Source organism: Marmota flaviventris, chromosome 5 (genome assembly GCF_047511675.1).
Source record: "Marmota flaviventris isolate mMarFla1 chromosome 5, mMarFla1.hap1, whole genome shotgun sequence".
Lineage (NCBI taxonomy): Eukaryota > Metazoa > Chordata > Mammalia > Rodentia > Sciuridae > Marmota > Marmota flaviventris.
The window spans coordinates 62,939,041-62,960,466 of record NC_092502.1 but is presented as its reverse complement, the minus strand read 5'-3'; the positions used below and the strand labels follow the sequence as shown (position 1 = coordinate 62,960,466).

At 39.7% G+C, this 21,426-nt stretch overlaps 1 protein-coding gene across 1 annotated transcript in view; it reads right to left on the bottom strand.

Annotated features, from left to right (window-relative positions):
* Nucleotides 1-959: 959 nt before the first annotated feature.
* Nucleotides 960-21,426, bottom strand: part of Htr4 (5-hydroxytryptamine receptor 4) — a 96,285-nt gene continuing 75,818 nt past the window's right edge. Inside the window, exon 6 of the mRNA XM_071612799.1 lies at nucleotides 960-1,047. Within this exon, the coding sequence (XP_071468900.1) occupies nucleotides 960-1,047 (88 nt within the window). The remainder of the gene's footprint in view (nucleotides 1,048-21,426) is intronic.

The following is a 21,426-nucleotide window of genomic DNA, read 5'->3' as shown; positions in this document are numbered from 1 at the left end:
AATGTCCCTAAAAGTTGTCCCATGGGACACACCATTTCCCCCATTCTCAATCAACATTCTTGGAAAAGGATAGTTTTCCCACGGTCATGGTCATGGAAGGGAAGGGAATGAGGATTTATTTCAAATGACCCAATCACCAGTTTTCCAGTAAGAAAATGCCAACTTCAAACACACACACACACACACACACACACACACACACACACACACCAGATCAACTGTGAAGATGCCTTTTGGTAATGGATCTAAAACCTAAGCAGCATCTCCAAAGTATATCCCCAAAGGATGGGAGACAAAAGAAGGAAGAAAATTTAAGTGTTCATGACTATAAACAAAAACTCTTGATGCTTCACTGTCAGTCCTTCAGTGCTTCTGGACGACATCCTGGCATGGATGTCATCTGAACTTCATCCAGAGAGTTAGTTCACCCACCAAAGCACACCCAAAAGAAAATGGCCAGAATGGGAAAGAAATGGGAGATGTTCAGTATAGAGGGCAGATTGAAAGAGGTGGTGGATGGAAGGCCATTGTCTTCCAGTATGGAAGGGCTTTCAGGGGGAGAGGGGACAATTGAATGGCCCCTGATGGACAGAACTTCTTTATAAGTAAAACTTTCACAGCACAGAAGCGACTACGTTGGGAGGCAGTGAGCTCCTGTCCCTGGAGACACACAAACTGAAATTGACCAACTTCCAGAGAAGCAATGAAAAGTGCTACTTCTGCTTTGGGTGGGAGGCTGTATCTGAAGATGCCTGGAATATCCCTTCACAACTCTGAGATCCTCGATGCTCTGACCTTGGGTCCTGACCAACACTCTCTTCTGTGAACCTTCAGAGGGCCCTCGGACCCACTGCCTCGTGCCTTACTGGTGATGATGAGGATCAGGCATGATGCCAAGGTGTCCTGTTTGTACAAACATGAATGGGAATGAATGACCAAATGGTGAGCCACATCCTCTATCAGAAGCATGATTCCAGGGACTCTGGGTCGATGTGTATGGGCAGTTTCTCAAGTTCTTGGTGATGTTCACTATGCAGAACTGTATACCTAAGGAGAAAGGAAAGAAGGCACAAGAGTTTAACAGGCATCCTTCATAGGCACCAAAGAGAGCACCACCTCTGCTCTTGACTTCCTTTCTTTGCATGTTTCTGAGGGTGTGGTGAGATGGGAGTGGGATGGAATAGAACTTCACAGAAGGCCAAAGAACTCGGCTGGATTGCTCATGTTAAAGGTGAGGAAACTGTTCTGGAGGAGTGAGTGGGTAGCAGGCTAGTCGGGGACCCAGATTTCTTTCCTTCCTCCAAAGCCTGGGACTCCTGTGCTATTCACCAGAATGGATTTTTATCGGAATAGGTCAAGCTTCCTCTACCAGCAACAGCTTCATATTCAGCACTGTCAAATACTGAGATGAATAAACCACTCAGGGGCCTGAAATTCAATGTATTTGTTACTTTGATTCTTTTGGGTGTCATTACAACTATAAATTGATTTTGAAGCAAACAGCAAGTTAACTCTAAGCATTGCAGTGAAATTTACTGCTTAACAAGTGTTTATTCTTTTTCTTCAGTGTCATACAGTTGCACTCAAAATGTTAATTGCCTTTAAATCCATCTCAATGGCAGGAGTGTCTCCTTAACAGTCACCCAGAATCTAGCATCTGACAGTCACTCATATGAAATCTGTGCAGTTTAGTAGCATGATCACCACTCACTTCCCTGAAACCAGCATCAAGCCCAAGCAGTGAGATAAACACCTACTAGATATTCAGCATCATTTGTTGGCAAAACAATGTGGCTTCTCATGCTGTGCCTTGATGCTTTGCTTTGAATTACAATAACTTAGTACTGACTTGTATTGATCGGTTTGTGCTAATCACTCTTTATGGATTTCTTTTTTTAATCTTTACAAAAGCCCCATGAGATAGTATTATTTTCATTTTATAATTGGACAAAATGATGCCTAGTCAGGGTTAGTTAATGACTTGCCCAAGGTAAGATATGACATCGTATGAAATCAAACCCACTCAATCTGATGCCAACACAGATTTGCTTATCTGGGCCTCGCACAACCATGGACCACATATAAGTCTACATCTAGAACAGAAGTTCTCAACAAGGAGCACCTTGCCTCCAGGGCCATATGGAAAGCATTTGTGATTGTCATCAAGGGGTGATGCTACTGGCATCTAATGGGTAGACCAGGAGTGTTACTGAACATTGTACAACACAGCATAGTTTCCCACAACAAAGAAACACTGCTCCAAATGTGGTGAGATCAAGAAGCCCTGATGTAGAATAAGCAGTCCTCTTAGCTGGCTAGAAGCAGATGTTAACTGAGGGACACAGACATAGGGAAGGACAAGAGTTGGTGTCCACTGCAGCTGTTGCCATGGCAGAGGTGGGCTGGGGGATGTGGCGAACAGAACAAAAAGCATCTGCTACTGCTAGTCAGCTAGATGAGTGTTAGGGAAAAGTCAAAACAGGAAAGAAGAAAGGCTCAGATCATGTATCGTTAGCTGGGGTGTTCAGGAAAGGTCCCCATGAGATACACAGACCTCAGTGAAGTTAGCGCTGCTGCTGTTGAGCAGTACATTCTCCGTCTCAAAACCCTCCTCTATTCCGGACACTGTCATTCTGCAAATCCAATGAATTGCTCTGTTGGCTTTTTGTCAAACTCCTCAAATAGGGAATGTTAGAGGGAGACCAGAGCTGGGAGAAGGAAAAGGGCTTGCTCCCCGTGTCATTCCATCTGTGGTGGCTGCTATGAGCATCAGCCCTGCCGCACTTCTTCACCTGCAGTAGGAGAGCCCTCCCAGAGGGGCTGCTGAGTCTTGTGCATGGTCTTTCCATCACTCATGAAACAGACCATGAGATATTTTTCCATTTCATTAGATAACAACTATATGCTTAGTTAACACCTTCTTATATTACAATGTTGTTTTAATAGCTGGTGTGATCAGAACCCTGTTACCTATACTGAGGGAGGGAGCATGTGCATACCTGGAAGAAAGATATTCCAGGTGGGGAACAGTAGTGCAAAGGTCCTGAGTCTAGATCCTGCCTGGCATTTGGAAAAACAGCAGGGGTAGGAGGTAGTGAGGGGAAAGGATCAAGAGGAGCAATGGAAGGTACTCAGAGCCAGGTGGTCAGGTGGGCTCACAGATCCCTGTAAGGCTTTGGCTTTTGTACATGTAAAGCAATTGTTGTCCCCATCCGTGGACTCCTTTCGTAGTCACGTTGTCTTTAGGTTAAGCCAGGCAGGCGAAACGACCAATCTTATAAAGAAAAAACAAGTGGGCTCCAAGCAATTGCGTGAGGATCCTGGGCATCATGGTGAGAGGCAGGGCCCAGCCAGGCCTCAGGTCAGACTCCCACCCTTGGCTTGTCTTGAGCAGCATTGCTTAATGACTTAAATATGGATCTTCAAAAGGGGACTCCAATCCAAAACCCCTGAAAAGTGTGGCTGTACTCTGGTATCTGAGTGGGAGTGATATGCCAAAAACAGATGCCTATGCATAAAAAACTTTAATGTTCATAGTAAGAAATCATGAACAGCTCATTATATTCAGGAATTTGGATGCATGCCAGGTACAACTTGTAATAATTACATACATGACTTAATTTATTTCTTTTGCTTTTTGTAACTGTAAGTGGCAGGCACCCTACTAAGATCTATTTTACAGATGAGAAAACTGAGGATCAGAGCAGTTAAGCAGTCACAGTGTGCATGATAATCATACTCTTCATCTCAAAGCATATTCCCCAACTTTGTCCTGTTCTACAGCTAAGAGATCACTTTCCCTGACAGTAAATGACACCATTACTGAATATCTAGCTCAGAGGTAGAGTGATTGCCTAGCATGTGTGAGGCCCTGGATTCCACCCCTAGCACTGCTCATACAAACAGGGTGCCCTGGTTGAGAAGGCAACCCCATAGCTGTGATCATGTATGAAGATGCACTGTCACAGAATGCAGGGAAACTTTACAGCCCTGTGTACTCCACAGCAGCCTTCCACACATCTTTCCTGAGTGTCTGCTTCCCATGTGCTAATAAGTCACTTGCCAGGAGGACTAGAAAACAGGGGTAGGACTCCGGTGGACACTCAGTGCAGACTCCTCTATTCAGAGACCAGCTGAGAGGCAGCAGCTCTCTGCAGATGTAGGGGGAGAAGATGGATAGATTTTCTACTCACAACATCTGGGTGGACCTCTTGCCTGATTATGGTGGGTGACATGCACAGAAAGGAGGGACTAGTCTTAGCCTTTTGGCAGAATTCACCACGTCAAGACAGCATCTCAATTGCATCCCATTCTGAGGTACTGTCTAGGTGGGGCATTCCCAAGTCTCCATGTGGTACATATTTTTAATTTTGGTGCTTTTATTTTGATAGTATATAACATGAGCATATTTGGAAATCATCTGGATGGCTGCCCATAAATGCATACTGTCTGAATTCAGGTAGATTGCCCCAATGTTGCAGTAATTTTGGAAAATTTCCTGCAATGTTTTTCTAAGAAGGGGACTGGAATCCCCAGTAGTCTATGGACATGTTCATGGGCATCTACACATCCTGGATGTGGGGAATATCAAGAGAAAAGAAAGCACGTAGCACAGCAGGCAAATGGAACAGTTCAAATCCCAAATCCCTATCTGCTAGTTATGTGACCTAAACATGGAAATTAGTCCCACTCACCTAACACCTAAAATTAACATCTACAAATGCCTTAGCAGAAGAGAACCCACAGTGAGTGGAGGAATCTCCACTGGAAAGACAAACAAGGTTCAGAAAACATGATTTTCTCAGAGTCAAAAAAAAGTAGGTAAGGTGAAATGAGCTCCTGAGGAGGAATGCCAAATTCAAATCCTTGCTTGGCCACTTACTAACTCTGGATTATTCTGGTTGATCTGGGCACTGATTCATTGCAAAAATCTATTCCTTAGGAATTGATCAAGTGTGTTTGCTTACTGTTAACTGATCACATAGCTGAAAGAGACTTTTTAGATGTCTTTACAAATAATCATCCCCAAAGAGAAATCATTATCTGTCAGGGTGGCCGAACTCTCACAACTCTGATGAGTGATCTGACTGGGTGTCCGGCAGCTCCCTTGGTGGAAAGCTGCCCCCAGGTGAATCAGTGTACCTGGCAGCTTTGGGTCCTTACGAAGAAGCACTGTGGTTTCCCAAGCAACGGCAGTCCACCAGGCAGTTCCCTTCAAGATGGGTTGCTTTTTCCCTTTACAATAATTTACTCAGATATGACAGGAGCCACATCAGGTTTGGTAATTACCTGAGTCTACCATCCATTCACTGAGCAATTAGCATTGCACTTACAGCAGCCTGGACACAGTAATTAGTAACGTGGTAATAGCTTGCCCAGCCTGGCGTTATCAGGAAATGATTAGACTGCATCACACATCACCACAGCCCTCCCCTGCACCACAGTGCTGGCTCACGCAAGATGTTTTAATTATTAAAATATAAGTTGCCTCAATTTAAAGAGAGTCAATCCTCAGGCAGGTTCAATCCCCAGCTGGGGCTGTAGCTCAGTGGTCAAAAATTTACCTAGCCTGTGTAAGGTCCTGGGTTCCATCCCTAGCATCGCTCCTGGACCATCACCTCTACGCCAACCTCCTCTCCCCCGCAAAAGCTGGAGTCTTAAAGACTTAGATATTAAGATTTTACAGTGGCTATTTTTTCAATGTTCAGGAAGAAATGAGACTTTCAAGTCCTAGGACTTTTTTCATTCAGCCATTTAATTTTAAAATGTATTTTGAACTGGGCATAGTGTCACATGTTTATAAATCTCAGCTACTTGGGAGGCTGAGGCAGGAGGATCATTAGTTTGAGGCCAGTCTGGGCAACTTAGTGAAACTCTGGTTTGAAAATAAAAAAGGGGCTGAATATTTAGCTCGGAGGTACAGTGATTTCCTAGCATGTGTGAAGCCCTGGATTCCATCCCTAGCACTGAAAGAAAAAAAAAAGTATTTTGTGTATCCCATTGTGATTCCGACACTACGGTGTCCTCCTGGAGCTCACAGTGTAGAGTAAGAGACCCACAGTCAGGTGTAAAATCATAGTCCTGAGAAATGTTAGGAGTGAAAGATATTTGGTGGCATTAAGAGAGTGTGTCAGGGGAATGTGGCCTTGTCAGGGTAGGGTCACCGGGGAAATGACAGGAAAGGAGAACTGAAAGATGATAAAGGGTTAACCAGACCAAGGGGACGAGCATGCAGGCAAAGGACCAGCAAGTGCCAAGGTTCACAGTGGTGGGACAGAACAGGGTGGACAATGGTCTGAGATGAGGTGCAGAGTCCCCAGAGGCCACCAAACTAAGGACTGTTGTCCTCATCCTGAGAGCAGTGGGAAGCTGGCCAAGGCTGTAAGCAGAGGGAGCTCAGGAGGACTTTATGTTTTACAGAGTCACTTGGCTGTGGTATGGAGATTGGACTGGAATGAGGGTGAAGTGTGAGCCCAGAGGCAAATTACGGGGAATCTTAGTCTCCTGTTCTTGCTGTAGCAAAGTACCATAAACTTAGTGGCTTCTATGATGCAAATTAATTATCTTACAGTTCTGGAGCTTAGGAGTCCAAAATGGGTCTTACAGGGCTAAAACCAAGGTGTAGGCAGAGTTGTGCTCTTCTGGAGATCTCTGCAGAAGAATTCATTCCTTTCCTTTTCTAGTTGGTAGAGAACTCCCACATTCCTCGACTTCTAGGCCCACTGCTCCAACTTCTGCTTCCATCATCACAGCTCCCTCTGGGACGCTGACCCTCCTGCTTCCTGCTTCTAAGGATACTTGTGATTACAGTGAGCGCACCCAGACCATCCCAGACGATCTCACCTTCTCCAGAGGCATAGCCTAAAAAAATCATATATATCTACAGAGTCCCTTTTGCCACATAAAATAACATGTTCACAGGTGCTGAAGATGAGGATGTGGACCTCTTTGGGTGGTCATTATTTTACTGACCACAGGTGTTTTTTTTTTTTTTTCTTTTAAAAAATGGGGATTGAACTCAGGTGTACTCGACCACTGAATTACCTTCCCAGGCCTTTTGATGTCTTATTTTGTGATAGAGTCTCACTAAATTGTCCAGGTTGGCTTTGAACTTCTGATCCTCCTATGTCAGTCTCCCGAATCGCTGGGATTATAGGTGCGTGCCACTAGGCTGGGTACCCACAGGTGATTTCTGAGGTGTCCAGAGATGTCTGTGGCTCAGAGTGGCAGTGGTGGAGGTGGTGAGATGTAGCAGGCTTCAGGATACACCTTGAAGGTTCAGCTGAAAGGACCTGAGGATGCACTGCACACAGGGCCGGTGAGGGCTTTCCCGGCACAGGCATGGGCTGGCAAAGGCACCAGGCAGGAAATGGTGCGGAGTGGTGAGCCGTACTTGAGCAGTGGTGAGGAGAGCTCACACAGCGGGGCAGAGAATGCCGAGAGATGAGGCCCAGAAGGAGGTGGGGCCATCACTGTTGAGGGTCTTAGCAGACGGAGGAGGCTGCATGCTTAGGCGATGGAGAGTGAAATGAACACTGCTGCACTGGGGAGAGTGGCCTCAAACTAATGATCCTCCTGCCTCAGCCTCCCAAGTAGCTGAGATTGATAAACCTGTGACACTATGCCCAATCTCTAGACCCATCTCTAGAAGAGGAAAGACGAGGTCCTGAGCAAGAGAAGCAGTAAAGGTGGCAGGAGAGATTAAGACCTTGTACAGGGCGATGGGCCTGCTGCCATCACTGACTCCAGGTGGGACTGGCTGAGAAGCGGTGTCCAAGGCAAGTCTGGGTTTTCAGGTGGGCCAGAAAGTGAATACAGATGCCATTAACAACAGGGTCCCCTCCCCGACTGCACTGCCCCTGTCAGGAGCTGGACCTGGGGTGATCAGCACTCTCACAGAACAGGGTTTCTGTTCCTCTTCAACGTGTTGGTTGCTCGACTCTCAAATCAGCTTATCTTGAAAATGGATGATCTGAGTTAGAACGTTAGAACCTGAAGAAACCCATGCTCCTTATTTTAATTACCAGTGAAGGCCAGAATACTTCTTGTTCTAGCAATCCATTAGACATCCCTGTATCTTTCCAACAAATGTGTCTTTGGTCTTTCTTTAGTACGTATGAATGGACTTATAACCTGTGCTTGACATTCTTGAGAGCATGCACCCACACTTTCTTCTTTCTTCCTGGCAGAGGCTACCTGCTGCAAGAGCAAACGTGCCACCACGTGCATGACAGTTAAGGAACCGGCTCGTGATCTTTTCTCCAAACCTAAGGGTCTGCTAGGGGAGTCCTCTGGAGAATGCTTAAAATAATAATGCAAGAATTTCATGTGACTGGGGTTGTGTTAGGAGGATGCAATGTCTGAAGCTGTGGCAGCCCTTTTTTGACCCCGAGGGGGTCATCCTAAGATGAAAAAGAACAGACTGAGAAGCAGGGTGGAGATATGCAAAACAAAACAAAACAACAACAACAAAAAAACCAAAACTGCAAAACAAAAAGATGCAAAAAACCTGATAAATGACCTCATTGTTTATGTTAATTTCAAGTAGGTATTCTAATCCTTGAGGGTCAAAGTGTTCTCAATGATGTACCACCCATGATGCCTGACTTGCTTGTCTATGCCATCTTCTCACATTCTACCACATCTAAATTCTACCTACACTTTTTGACCCAGATCAACATCCTTCTCCTTCCAGAAGCCACCTACACATCTATCAGCATTTATTTTCTGTAGGAACACAAATTTTATCTGCTAATGTCAGGGGTCAGATAAGGCACACGTCTGACCTTCTGATGTTTCTGAAAGGCACAGTTTACATCTTAGGAGACATCTTTTCTTAAGACAATCATTCAGCCCTATAGCTGAGTCTGCACTGTGTGCTTTTAAATTACTGTATTTAATGTTTTTATTGTCTATGCTGTCAGTACCCTTAGTTTATAAGTTTGTATCCCACAGCTGTGGAAACTGAAACTCGGAGTTGAAGATTTGCCAGAAGCCCCTCAGGGGTGATTGGTGGAGCCAGGCCTGGAACCTTGGCAGGTTAGAATCCAGAGCCCCTTATCCTATGAGTGATTCTCAGTCTTGTTTATTTTTAAGATTTTAAATATAGCCCTTGATACCTCACAGATGCTGAAGAATATCATAGAATCTATGGAAATATTTGTTGACTAGATAACAGAAGGATATGATCTTTTAACATTGCTGGGCACTTGAATTAGTTACAAAAGATGTGGGCAAGTATTCTCCTGTTGATCTTTACTGAGCCCTTATGTGTTACACATGCAGAAAATCTCTGCATCTGTAATGTCTCTTTCCATTTCTCTGTGTTCCATGCTGTATCTTCTCTGTGGGTGTAAGGGGAGGTACAATCCCCTCCACACAGTCCTTTTTCAGTCATAGCCCTGATGTAGACTTGTTTTGGAGTTTTGGTTTCCCTCTGTGAAGGACACTAGAAAAATCTTGTTCACAAATCCTGAGTGGGGACATTACCATGGAAACCCTGTGGTTGAAAAGCCAGGGAGTGTGCCATGCGTGTTTGTATGGGCCTCCTCCAGCAGCCCTTCAGTGATGCAGCATCTCCACTATCTAGACACCTGCACTGGTTGTTTTTAAAGGACTCTGAGTCATAGCACTGTTGTCACAAAAGGTTTGGACTTGTCTTGTTGTATTTCCCAGTTTTTCTCTCAGAAAATATTTAAGCTTAGTTTCTTGCAACACACAGGAGAACAGAGACTGGAAACTAGAAAGAGAAGGGAGATATATAATGTTAGTAGTCAATGAACTGATGGAAGGAAATGGTAGCTGACATTTAGCAAAGAGAAAAAAAACCATAAAAGACAACAAAATCAACACAGAAAGACTACGGGAGCCATTAACTGTATTTTAGAAAAATATTTCCATATCTCCCAAGGCCATTACTTTACTACAGGATAATTTAACGGAAATTTGAAAAGATTACCTCAACAAAGTCATTTCAAAATTGATTTGCTACTATTTGACACTGGGTAAATCCAAATAAAGTCTACAGTTCAGTACTGGGCCAACTCTAGTTTTCTATTTTTGATAAGTGTACCGTGGTTATGTGAAATATTAGTATTAGGAAAAGCTGAGTGGAAAGTATACAGGGTTTCTGTACTATTTCTATTCTCTACAGAAATAAAATTATTTCAAAATAAAATGTTTTTGTACAACTGAAATATAAAAGCATTTTCTAGGCTAAAAGTTGGACGAACTGAAAAGATCAAAGGCTCTTCTTAGATATGTTAGAGAGGTGAGGTTGCTGGGCAAACTACTGACTCCAGACAGACAGACAGATACAGAAAAGAAAATTGACTGGAGCAGAAACTTCCCTGGGAATCAGTGCCAGAGTAGAAATATCTAAACTGCAATTAGCCAATTGCTAGAGGCTCAGATTGGGCAAGTCTGAGAGAGAAAACTCCAGGGGACCCTGGTAATAGGGAACCCCCCACATTTGTGTGAGTTTTGCTTCCAGGAGCTCAATGAATTTTCATAGTCAATAGAGAAAAATCTCCTTGTGCATCTGGCAGGGAGAGGGAACAGTAAGTATTTCAAAATATCCTAGAGCATTCTGTTCTTTTTAACGAGGTCTGCCTTCAGGAGAAACAGCTTAACAGAGCCGAATCTATTGGGGTTTGGTCAGAGCTCAACTGATGTCGGGGAAGGGAAATATACAACTCTGTCCCCATCTTGCCATTGTACTCCACCTAAGGTGTGGGCAGGGGTAGAGCTGAGAAGTCCTTCTGAAGTAAAAGACAAAATTGTAGAACAGTTTCCCACTTCACACCCTAGCACCACATCTCCAAAGGCAGTCCTAGCACATCATATCCAGCTATCAAAAAAAAAAAAAAAAAAAAAAAATTCAAGGCATACCAAGAGGTAAAAAATACAGTTTAAAGGGTGAATCAAGCATCAGAAACAGATATGGAAGGCATATTAGAATTACTAGATAGAGAATTTAAAACACCTATGATTACTATGCTAAGAACTCTCATGAATAGAGTAGACAGCATGCAATACAGGTAATATAACCAAAGACATGGAAATTTTAAGAAAGAACCAAATAGAAATTCTATGGATCAAAAACCCTGTGACAAAATTGAGTACTGCCCTTGGTAGACTTTACTGGACTGGACTCGACTGAGGAAAGAGTCTCTGGACTTGAGAATATCTTAACAGAAAACACAAAAACTGAACAGCAAAGAGAAAAAAAATACTGAGAAACTAACAGAGTATCCAAGAACTATTCCATAACTACAACAGATAAAAATATGCACAATGGGAATACCAGAAGAAGAGGAGGGGAGAAAAAGAGAAATATTTGAAGCAATGATGAATGAGAATTTTCCCCAAATTAAAATTAGACACCAAACCACAGATCCAGGAACCTGAGAGAATACCAAGCAGGACAAATGCCAATAAAATTATACCTGGCATATAATATTTGACTAAAGAAATCAAAGATAAAGAAAAATATCTGAAAGAAGCCAGAGAAAAGAAAACCTTATCTATAGAGGAACAAAGATAAGGATTACATTCAACTTCTCAAAACCATGCAAGCAAAACAATAGTGTAGCAAAATATTTAAAGTGTTGAGAGAAATAAAAAAAAAAATCTACACTTATCTGGAATTCTGACCCTGTAAAATTGTTCTTCAAAAGTGAAGAAGAAATAAAGTCTTTTCCAGAAAAAAATTGAGGGAATTTCATTCTTGCCACTATACTTGCAATATCTTGCAAGAAATGTTAACAGAATTTTTTTAGAAAAAGTGAAAATAATAGAGACCAGAATTTAATATTTACACAAAGAAAGGAGAGCATCTAAGAAAAAGTTAAGATAAAATAAAACCTGTTGTTTTTTTCTTAATTCATCTGACAGATAAGAGTTTGTTCAAATATTGCAACAATGTATTCCATTATGTATGTTTGTATGTGAATATGTGTGTATGTGTACCTATAGGATAAAGAAGGACATTACATAATAATGGGAAAATACTACAAGACGACATAATAATCCTTAACATGTAGGTATCTAACAACAGAATGTCTAAATTCAGGAAGCAAAACCTGGTAAAAGTTCAAGAAGAAACAGACGAATCAACTATTATAACTGGAGACTTCAATACTCCTCTATCAGAAATGTACAGAGGCAGAAGCAAGAGATTTAGGACATAGTTGAATTCAACAGAACTATCAATCAATAAAATTTATATATATAATTTAACTTAACAGAATAGACATTCTTCTCAAGCTCATATGAAGAATCCTTTATTGTAGACCACATGCTTTATAAAACACACCTCAACAAATCAAAAAAAAAATAGAAATCATATAATGTCTGCTCTAAAACCACAGTGGAATTAAGGTAGAAGTCAATTAAAAAAAGATAGTTGAAAACTTCCCTTGTACCTCCCTCACCAAAAAGAAACCTTGGAAATTGACTTATTTCTAAATAACTCATGGGTCAAAGAAGAAATCTCAAAAGAAGTTAAAAAATATTTTGCACTAAAGGAAAATGATAACATAACCTAAAATTTCTAAAGATGCAATGAAATCAGTACTTGGGGGGGGAATTTAAGACATTGAAAACATATTTAGAAGAGATAAAAGATCTAAAATCAATAATCTAACTTTCTACTTCAGAAAACTAGTGGGTAAAAGAAAACTAAATCCAAAGTAAGTTCAACAAAAGATATATTAGAGCAGAATTCAATGTAATTAAAAGTAGATCAATAAAAAGATCAATGAAACTATAATGGGGGTGGGGGGAGCATGAGAGGAAGAGATGAACTTTAGACACGGCAAAGGGAGGGAGGGGAAGGGGGGCGATGGGGGTAGGAAGGACGGTGGAATGAGATAGACATCATTACCCTAAGTGCATGTATGAAGCTACGAATGGTGTGACTATACTTTTTTTTTTTTAAATATTTACTTTTTAGGTGTAGATGGACACAACACAATGCCTTTATTTTTATGTGGTGCTGAGGATTGAACCTGGGTTCCACCCGTGCTAGGCGAGCGCTCTACGGCTGAGCCACAATCCCAGCCTAAGTGTGACTCTACTTTGTGTACAACCAGAGACATGAAAAATTGTGTTCTATATGTGAAATATGAATTGAATCACATTCTGCTGTCATGTATAACAAATTAGAATAAATAAAATTAAAAAAAGAAAGATCAATGAAACCAAAATCTAGTTCTTTGAAAAGGTCAATAAAATTGATAAGCTTACAATCTAGCTGAGAAAAGGAATGAATTACTATTATCAAAAATGAAAGTGGGGACATCACTACAAATCCCATGAGCATTAAAAAGGGTAATTCAAGGAAACAACTCTATACTAACAAATTTGATTACCTAAATTTAAGTGGACCAATTCCTTGAAAGACATAACTTATCAAAATTCACCAAGAAGAAATAGAATTGGCTTATATCTACTTAACTTAATAGAACAGGGATATGTTCATTAAATCAACTGAATCCCTAATTAATAGCCTATTGAAACACAACATAGCAGACTCAGATGTGTTCTCTGGTGAATTTTACCAAACTTTTAAGGAAGAAGTTATATCAATTCTCTACAATATCTTTCAGAAGATAAGAGCAGAAGGAATATGTTCAAACTCATTGTATGAGGTCAGTATTACCCTAATACTAAAACCAAACAAAGACATTACAAAAAGAAAATGATTGATCAATATTCTTGTTAGTCCATTTTGTGTTGCCATAACAAAATACTCGAGGCTGGGTAACTTGTAAAAAAAAAGGAGGGGTTTATTTGGCTCATGATTCTTGTGGCTGGAAAGTCCAACAGCATTGCACTGGCATCTGGTGAGAGCCCTTTGGCTGCATTACAACATGGTAAGTGGCACATGTGGAAGAGCTACCATGGTGAAAGAAGAACCAAGAAGTTGAGCCAGGAGAGTGGAAATTGAAAAATCTAATCTCATAGGGATGAAACTGGTCCCATGAGACCTGACCTACTAATTTCGGAAGGTACCTCCACCTAATGGCTTTCTACTAGCACTACCTCTATTCATCTTCTTGCAATATCATTATAATGGGAATTAACCTTACAACACACGAATCTTTAGGCAACCATATCCAAGCCATAGCAGTCACTCATGAACAAAGATCCCATAAAACTCAACAAAATATTAGTAAAATAAATCTTACAGTGTAACAAAGGGTTGTACAACACCAGACAGGGTTTATCCCAGGGATGCAGGGCAAATTTAACATTAGAAAACCAATTAATGTAATCTATTCATCACATCAACAGACTAAAAAAGAAAACACACATGATCATATATATATAGATCTGACAAAACCCAATACCCATTAATGAGTAAAAACTCTGAGTAAAATGTATTGCTGGTGGGGATGCAAATCTGTACAACCACTTTGAAAAGCAGTATGGAGATTCTTCAGAAAACTAGGAATGGAACCACCATATTACCCAGCTATCTCACTCCTTGGTATTTATCCAAAATAATTAAAATCAGCATGCTATAATGATACAACACTGAAATGTTTACAACAGCACAATTCAAAATAGGCAAATTATGGAATCAATGAAGATGTCCATCAATAGATAAATGGATTAGGAAAATGTGTCATGTATACATAATGGAGTTTTACTTTTACTCAGCCACAAAAAAGAATGAAATAATGACATTTGTCAGTAAACAGATGGAAATGGAGAAAGATATGCCACATGAAATAAGCCAGATTCAGAAAATCAGCCAAATGCTTTCTCCTAAGTGTTTTTTTCCCAGAGCAAAATAAGAGAAATAAGGTAGGGAGGGGATTGGCTATCATAAAGATAAAGGGAAGATCAGTGGAGTAAAACAAGAGAGAGGGAGGGAGGAAAGGAAAGAAGAATAAATATGGAGTAAATTAAACAAAATCACATTACATACCCACACAAAAGCACCAAAGGGAATTTTATCATTATGTATATGTAGAAAGTATCCATCAAAAATAAATAAATGAAGGAGTGAAAGAAGATCAGTGTAGAGGAAGAAGAATGGGGGAGGGAGGAGGGGAGTAAAAGTGGGAAGGAATAGGGATTGAGAAAAAATAAATCTTCTGTGTTTTGTCCACTATTGCTGTGTGGAGAGGAAAAAAAAAATCCTTCTTTAAAAAACTCTAAGTAAGAAGGAAAATGGCGTGCCGGAGAGAGGCCGCATTCTGTGTTGCTCTGTGATCCAGATCTCACCTAATCAGAATACTGCATCTCTGAGAGTGTTAGAAGACCCCGATCCATAAGCTCTCTGCAGAAATCACCAGCGCTGTGACCCCGTGCAGGGCTCCAGGCCTTAGCATTCAAGCACGATGCTCAGCATTTGAGTAGGACTCCTGGCTCCCAACACCCAAAGTCCGAAGTTCTATCCAATGCAGGGCTTGCGAGTGCATTAGCAGAATCACCTTTCAACTTATCTGCAGATCTCCAAGACTTTACTCCGCTCCCATGCAGGTCACTCAGCTGCTACCTACCCACAGAATAAGCCATCACCCGGCTCCCCCCACCCCACCAGACACCCTGGTGCTGAAAGCCCAACATTCTCGCCATATTCAGTGGGGGCAGCTCCCAGATCAGATCTTCAGTGGCCAGGAGAGGTCTTGGAACCCTAAAAGAGCACTCCAAACCTATAGGGTAAAAACAATAACACCCCAGACTCATGGAGCTAGAAAGGAAGACACACGAGTAACATGAAAAGACAAGGGAAGAAAGTGCCCCAAACAAATCAAGACAACACATCATTAGAATCATTGGCAGCCACAGCAGAAGAAATTGTAGAGAAGGAGTTTAGGATGTACATGGTTAAAATGTTCTGTGAATTCAAGGAAGATATAACAGAACAAAGGCAGTGAAAGATCACTTCGACAAGAAGCTACATAAACAATTACAGGAAGCAAAAGATCACCTCAACAGGGAGATAGAGGTTCAAAAACAAAAGAAATCCTTGAAATGAAAGAAACAATAAACCAAATTAAAAGCTCAAATGAAAGCATCACCAACAGAGTAGACAAGTAGACTACTTGGAAGATGGGACATCAGACAATAAAGACAAAATATATAATCTTGAAAAGAGCACAGACCATACAGTGATAATGGTAAGAAACCATGAGAAGAATATTCAAGAAATATGGGATAGCATAAAATGATCAAATTTAAGAGTTATTGGGATAAAGGAAGGCATAGAGGTCCAAACCAAAGGAATGAACAATCTATTCAATGAAATAATATCAGAAAACTTTCCAAACATGAAGAATGAAGTGGAAATCCAAATTCCAGAAGCCTACAGATGCCAAATATACAAAATCACAACAGATCCACACCAAGGTAATTATAATAAAAATGCCCAACATACAGAATAAGGAGAGAATTTAAAAAGTCTCAAGAGAAAGGAATCCGATTACATATAAAGAAAAACTAGATGGCAGATTTTTCAATACAGACCTTAGAAGCTAGAAAACTCTGGAACAACATATATCAAGCTCTGAAAGAAAATGGATGCCATCCAAGAATCTTGTATCCAGCAAAATTAAGCTTTAGATTTGAAGATGAAATAAAAACCTTCTATGATAAACAAAAGTTGAAAGAATTTATAGCTAGAAAACCAGCACTAAAAACACTCTTGGAAAAAATATTCCATGAAGAGGAAATGAAAACCAACAATAAAATCAGCAGAGGGAAGTAGTACCCTAAAGGAAAATCTAATCAAAGAAGAAAATTAAGTCAAGTTAAATAATAAAAATGAACAAATATGGCTGGGAATACAAACCATGTCTCAATAATAACCCTGAATGTTAATGGCTTAAACTCACCAATCAAAAGACATAAGCTAGCAGATTGGATTTTAAAAAGACCCAACAATATGCTACCTCCAGGAGACTCAGATCTGATAGGAAAAGACATACACAGACCTGAAGGTGAAAGGTTGGGAAAAATCATACCACTCACATGGACTGTGGAAGCAAGCAGGGTTTGTATCCTCATATCAAATAAAGTAGACTTCAAGCCAAAGTTAATCAAAAGGGATAAAGATGGACATTACATACTGCACAAGGGAACTACACACCAACAAAACATAACAATCATAAATATATATGCCCCCAAATAATGGTGCAGCTATGTTCATCAAACAAATTCTTCTCAAGATCAAGAGTCAAACTGACCACAACACAATAATCTTGGGTGATTTTAACACACCTCTCTCACCACTGGTACAACTTCCAAACAAAAGTTAAATAAAGAAACTATATAGAATTCAATAATACAATCAATAACTTAGACTTAACTGTTATACATAGAATATTTCAACCTGCATCAAGCAGATATACTTTCTTCTCAGCAGCACATGGATCCTTGTCTAAAACAGACCATATTCTATGCAACAAAGCAACTCTTAGCAAATACAAAAAAGTACAGATATTACCATGCATTTTATCAGATCATAATGAAATGAAATTGGAAATCAATGTCAAAATAAAAAATAAAAATTACTCCAACACCTGGAGACTAAACAATATGCTACTGAATGAACAATGGGTTGCAGAAGACATCAAGGAGGAGATTAAAAAATTCTTAGAGTTAATTGAGAACATAGACACAACATATCAAAATCTCTGGGACACTATAAAAGCAGTACTAAGAGGAAAGTTCATTTCATGGAATTCATTCCTTAAAAGAAGAAAAAGTCAACAAATAAATGAACTCACATTACATCTCAAAGCCCTAGAAAAAGAAGAACAAATCAGCAGCAAAAGCAGTAGAAGGCGGCCGGAGCAATTAGACAGACGAAAGAAATTAAAGGCATAAAAATAGGAAAAGAAGAACTTAAAATTATCACTATTTGTGGATGACATGATTCTATACCTAGAAGATCCAAAAGGGTCTATAAAAAAACTACTAGAACTAATAAATTAATTCAGCAAAGTGGCAGGATATAAAATCAACACGCATAAATCAAAGGCCTTTCTGTATATGACAAAACTTCTGAAAGGAAATGAGGAAAGACACCCCATTCACAATATCCTCAAAAAAAAAAAAATACTTGGGAATCAACCTAACAAAAGAGGTGAAAGACTTATACAATGAAAACTACAGAACCCTAAAGAGAGAAATAGAAGAAGATCTTAGAAGATGGAAAAGTATACCCTGTTCATGGATAGGCAGAACTAACATCATCAAAATGGCGATATTACCAAAAGATCTCTATAGGTTTAATGCAATGCCAATCAAAATCCCAACGGCATTTCTTGTAGAAATAGAGAAAGCAATCATGAAATTCATATGGAAAAATAAAAGACCCAGAATAGCAAAAACAATGCTAAGCAGGAAGTGTGAATCAGGCGGCATAGTGATACCAGATTTCAAACTATACTACAGAGCAATAGTAACAAAAACAGCATGGTACTGGTACCAAAACAGGCGGGTGGACCAATGGTACAGAATACAGGACACAGAGACTGATCCACAAAGTTACAACTATCTTATATTTGATAAAGGGACTAAAAGCATGCAATCTTCAACAAATGGTGCTGGGAAAACTGGAAATCCATATGGAACAAAATGAAACTGAATCCCCTTCTCTCGCCATGCACAAAAGTTAACTCAAAATGGATCAAGGAGCTTGATATCAAATCAGAGACTCTGCGTCTGATAGAAGAAAAAGTTGGCTACAATCTACATATTGTGGGGTCGGGCTCCAAATTCCTTAATAGGACACCCATAGCACAAGAGTTAATAACAAGAATTAACAAATGGGACTTACTCAAACTAAAAAGATTTTTCTCAGCAAGAGAAACAATAAGAGAGGTAAATAGGGAACCTACATCATGGGAACAAATTTTTACTCCTCACACTTCAGATAGAGCCCTAATATCCAGAGTATACAAAGAACTCAAAAAATTAAACAATAAGATAACAAATAACCCAATCAACAAATGGGCCAAGGACCTGAACAGACACTTCTCAGAGGAGGACATACAATCAATCAACAAGTACATGAAAAAATGCTCACCATCTCTAGCAGTCAGAGAAATGCAAATCAAAACCACCGTAAGATACCATCTCACTCCAGTAAGATTGGCAGCCATTATGAAGTCAAACAACAACGAGTGCTGGCAAGTATGTGGGGAAAAGGGTACTCTTGCACATTGCTGGTGGGACTGCAAATTGGTGCAGCCAATTTGGAAAGCAGTATGGAGATTCCTGGGAAAGCTGGGAATGGAACCACCATTTGACCCAGCTATTGCCCTTCTCGGACTATTCCATGAAGACCTTAAAAGAGTGTACTACAGGGATACTGCCACATCGATGTTCATAGCAGCACAATTCACAATAGCTAGACTGTGGAACCAACCTAGATGCCCTTCAATAGATGAATGGATAAAAAAAAATGTGGCATTTATACACAATGGAGTATTATGCAGCACTAAAAAATGACAAAAATCATGGAATTTGTAGGGAAATGGATGGCATTAGAGCAGATTATGCTAAGTGAAGCTAGCCAATCCCTAAAAAACAAATGCCAAATGTCTTCTTTGATATAATGAGAGCAACTAAGAATAGAGCAGGGAGGAAGAGCAGGAGGAAAAGATTAACATTAAACAGAGACATGAGGTGGGAGGGAAAGGCAGAGAAAAGGGAAATTGCATGGAAATGGAAGGAGACCCTCATTGTTATACAAAATTACATATAAGAGGTTGTGACGGGAATGGGGAAAAAAAACAAGGAGAGAAATGAATTACAGTAGATGGGGTAGAGAGAGAAGATGGGAGGGGAGGGGAGGGGGGATAGTAGAGGATACGAAAGGTAGCAGAATACAACAGTTACTAATATGGCATTATGTTAACCGATGTGATTCTGCAATCTGTATTTGGGGTAAAAAAGGGAGTTCATAACCCACTTGAATCTAATGTATGAAATATGATATGTCAAGAGCTGTGTAAGGTTTTGAACAACCAATAAAAAAATACAAAAAAAGCAGTAGAAGGCAAGAAATAATTAAAAATAGAGCTGAAATCAATGAAATGAAAACAAAAGAAACAATTGAAAAAATTGACAAAACAACAAGTTGGTTCTTTGAAAAAATAAATAAAATTTACAGACCCTTAGCTACACTAATGAAGAGAAGGAGAAAGAATACGTGATGAAAAGGTAATATAACAACACACACAACAGAAATACAGAGGATAATTAAAAATTATTTTGAAAACTTATACTCCAATAAATAGTAGATATTGAAGGCATCAACAAATTTCTTAAGTCATATGATTTTCTCTGATTGAATCAGGAAAATACACACAATTTCAACAGACCAATATCAAGTGATAAAACAGAAGATGCCATCAGAAGCCTATCAACCAAGAAAAGTCCAGGACCGTATGGATACACAGCTGAGTTCTACAAGACCTTTAAAGAGGAACTATTACCAATACTCTTCAATTTATTTCAGGAAATAGAAAAAGAGGCAGCACTTCCAAACTCATTCTATGAGGCCAATATTACCCTGATTCCAAAACCAGGCAAAGACACATCAAAGAAAGAAAATTTTAGACCACTATCTCTAATGAACATAGATGCAAAAATTCTCAATAAAATTCTGGCAAATTGAATAAAAAAACATACCAAAAAGATTGTGCACCATTATCAAGTGGGATTCATCACAGGGATACAAGTTTGGTTCAACATAAGGAAATCAACAAATGTAATTCATCGTATCAACAGACTCAAAGGTAAGAATCATATGATCATCTCAATAGATATAGAAAACGTATTTGACAAAATACAGCACCCCTTCATGTTTAAAACACTAGCAAAACTGGGAATAACAGGAACATATCTCAACATCATAAAAGCTATCTACATTAAGACATAGGCTAGCAGATCGAATTAAAAACAAGAGACCCAGGCCAACATCATACTAAATGGAAAAAAATTGAAGGTATTCCCTCTAAAAACTGGAACAAGATAGGGATGCCCTCTTTCACCACTTCTATTTAACATAGTTCTTGAAACACTGGTCAGAGCAATTAGACAGATGAATGAAATTAAAGGGATATATATATATATATATATATATATATATATATATATATATAACTTAAATTAGCACTATTTGCTGACAATATGATTCTATACCTAGAATACCCAAAAAGCTCCATCAGAAAACTTCTAGAACTAGTAAATGAATTCAGCAAATAGTAGGATATAAAATCAACACCCATAAATCAAAGGCATTTCCGTAAATCAGGTACAAATCTTTGTAGAGGGAAATGAGGAAAACTACCCCATTTAAAATAGCCTCAAAAAATACTTGGGAATCATCTTAATGAAAGAGATAAAAGATATATACAATGAAAACTACAGAACCCTAAAAAAAGAAATCAAAGAAGA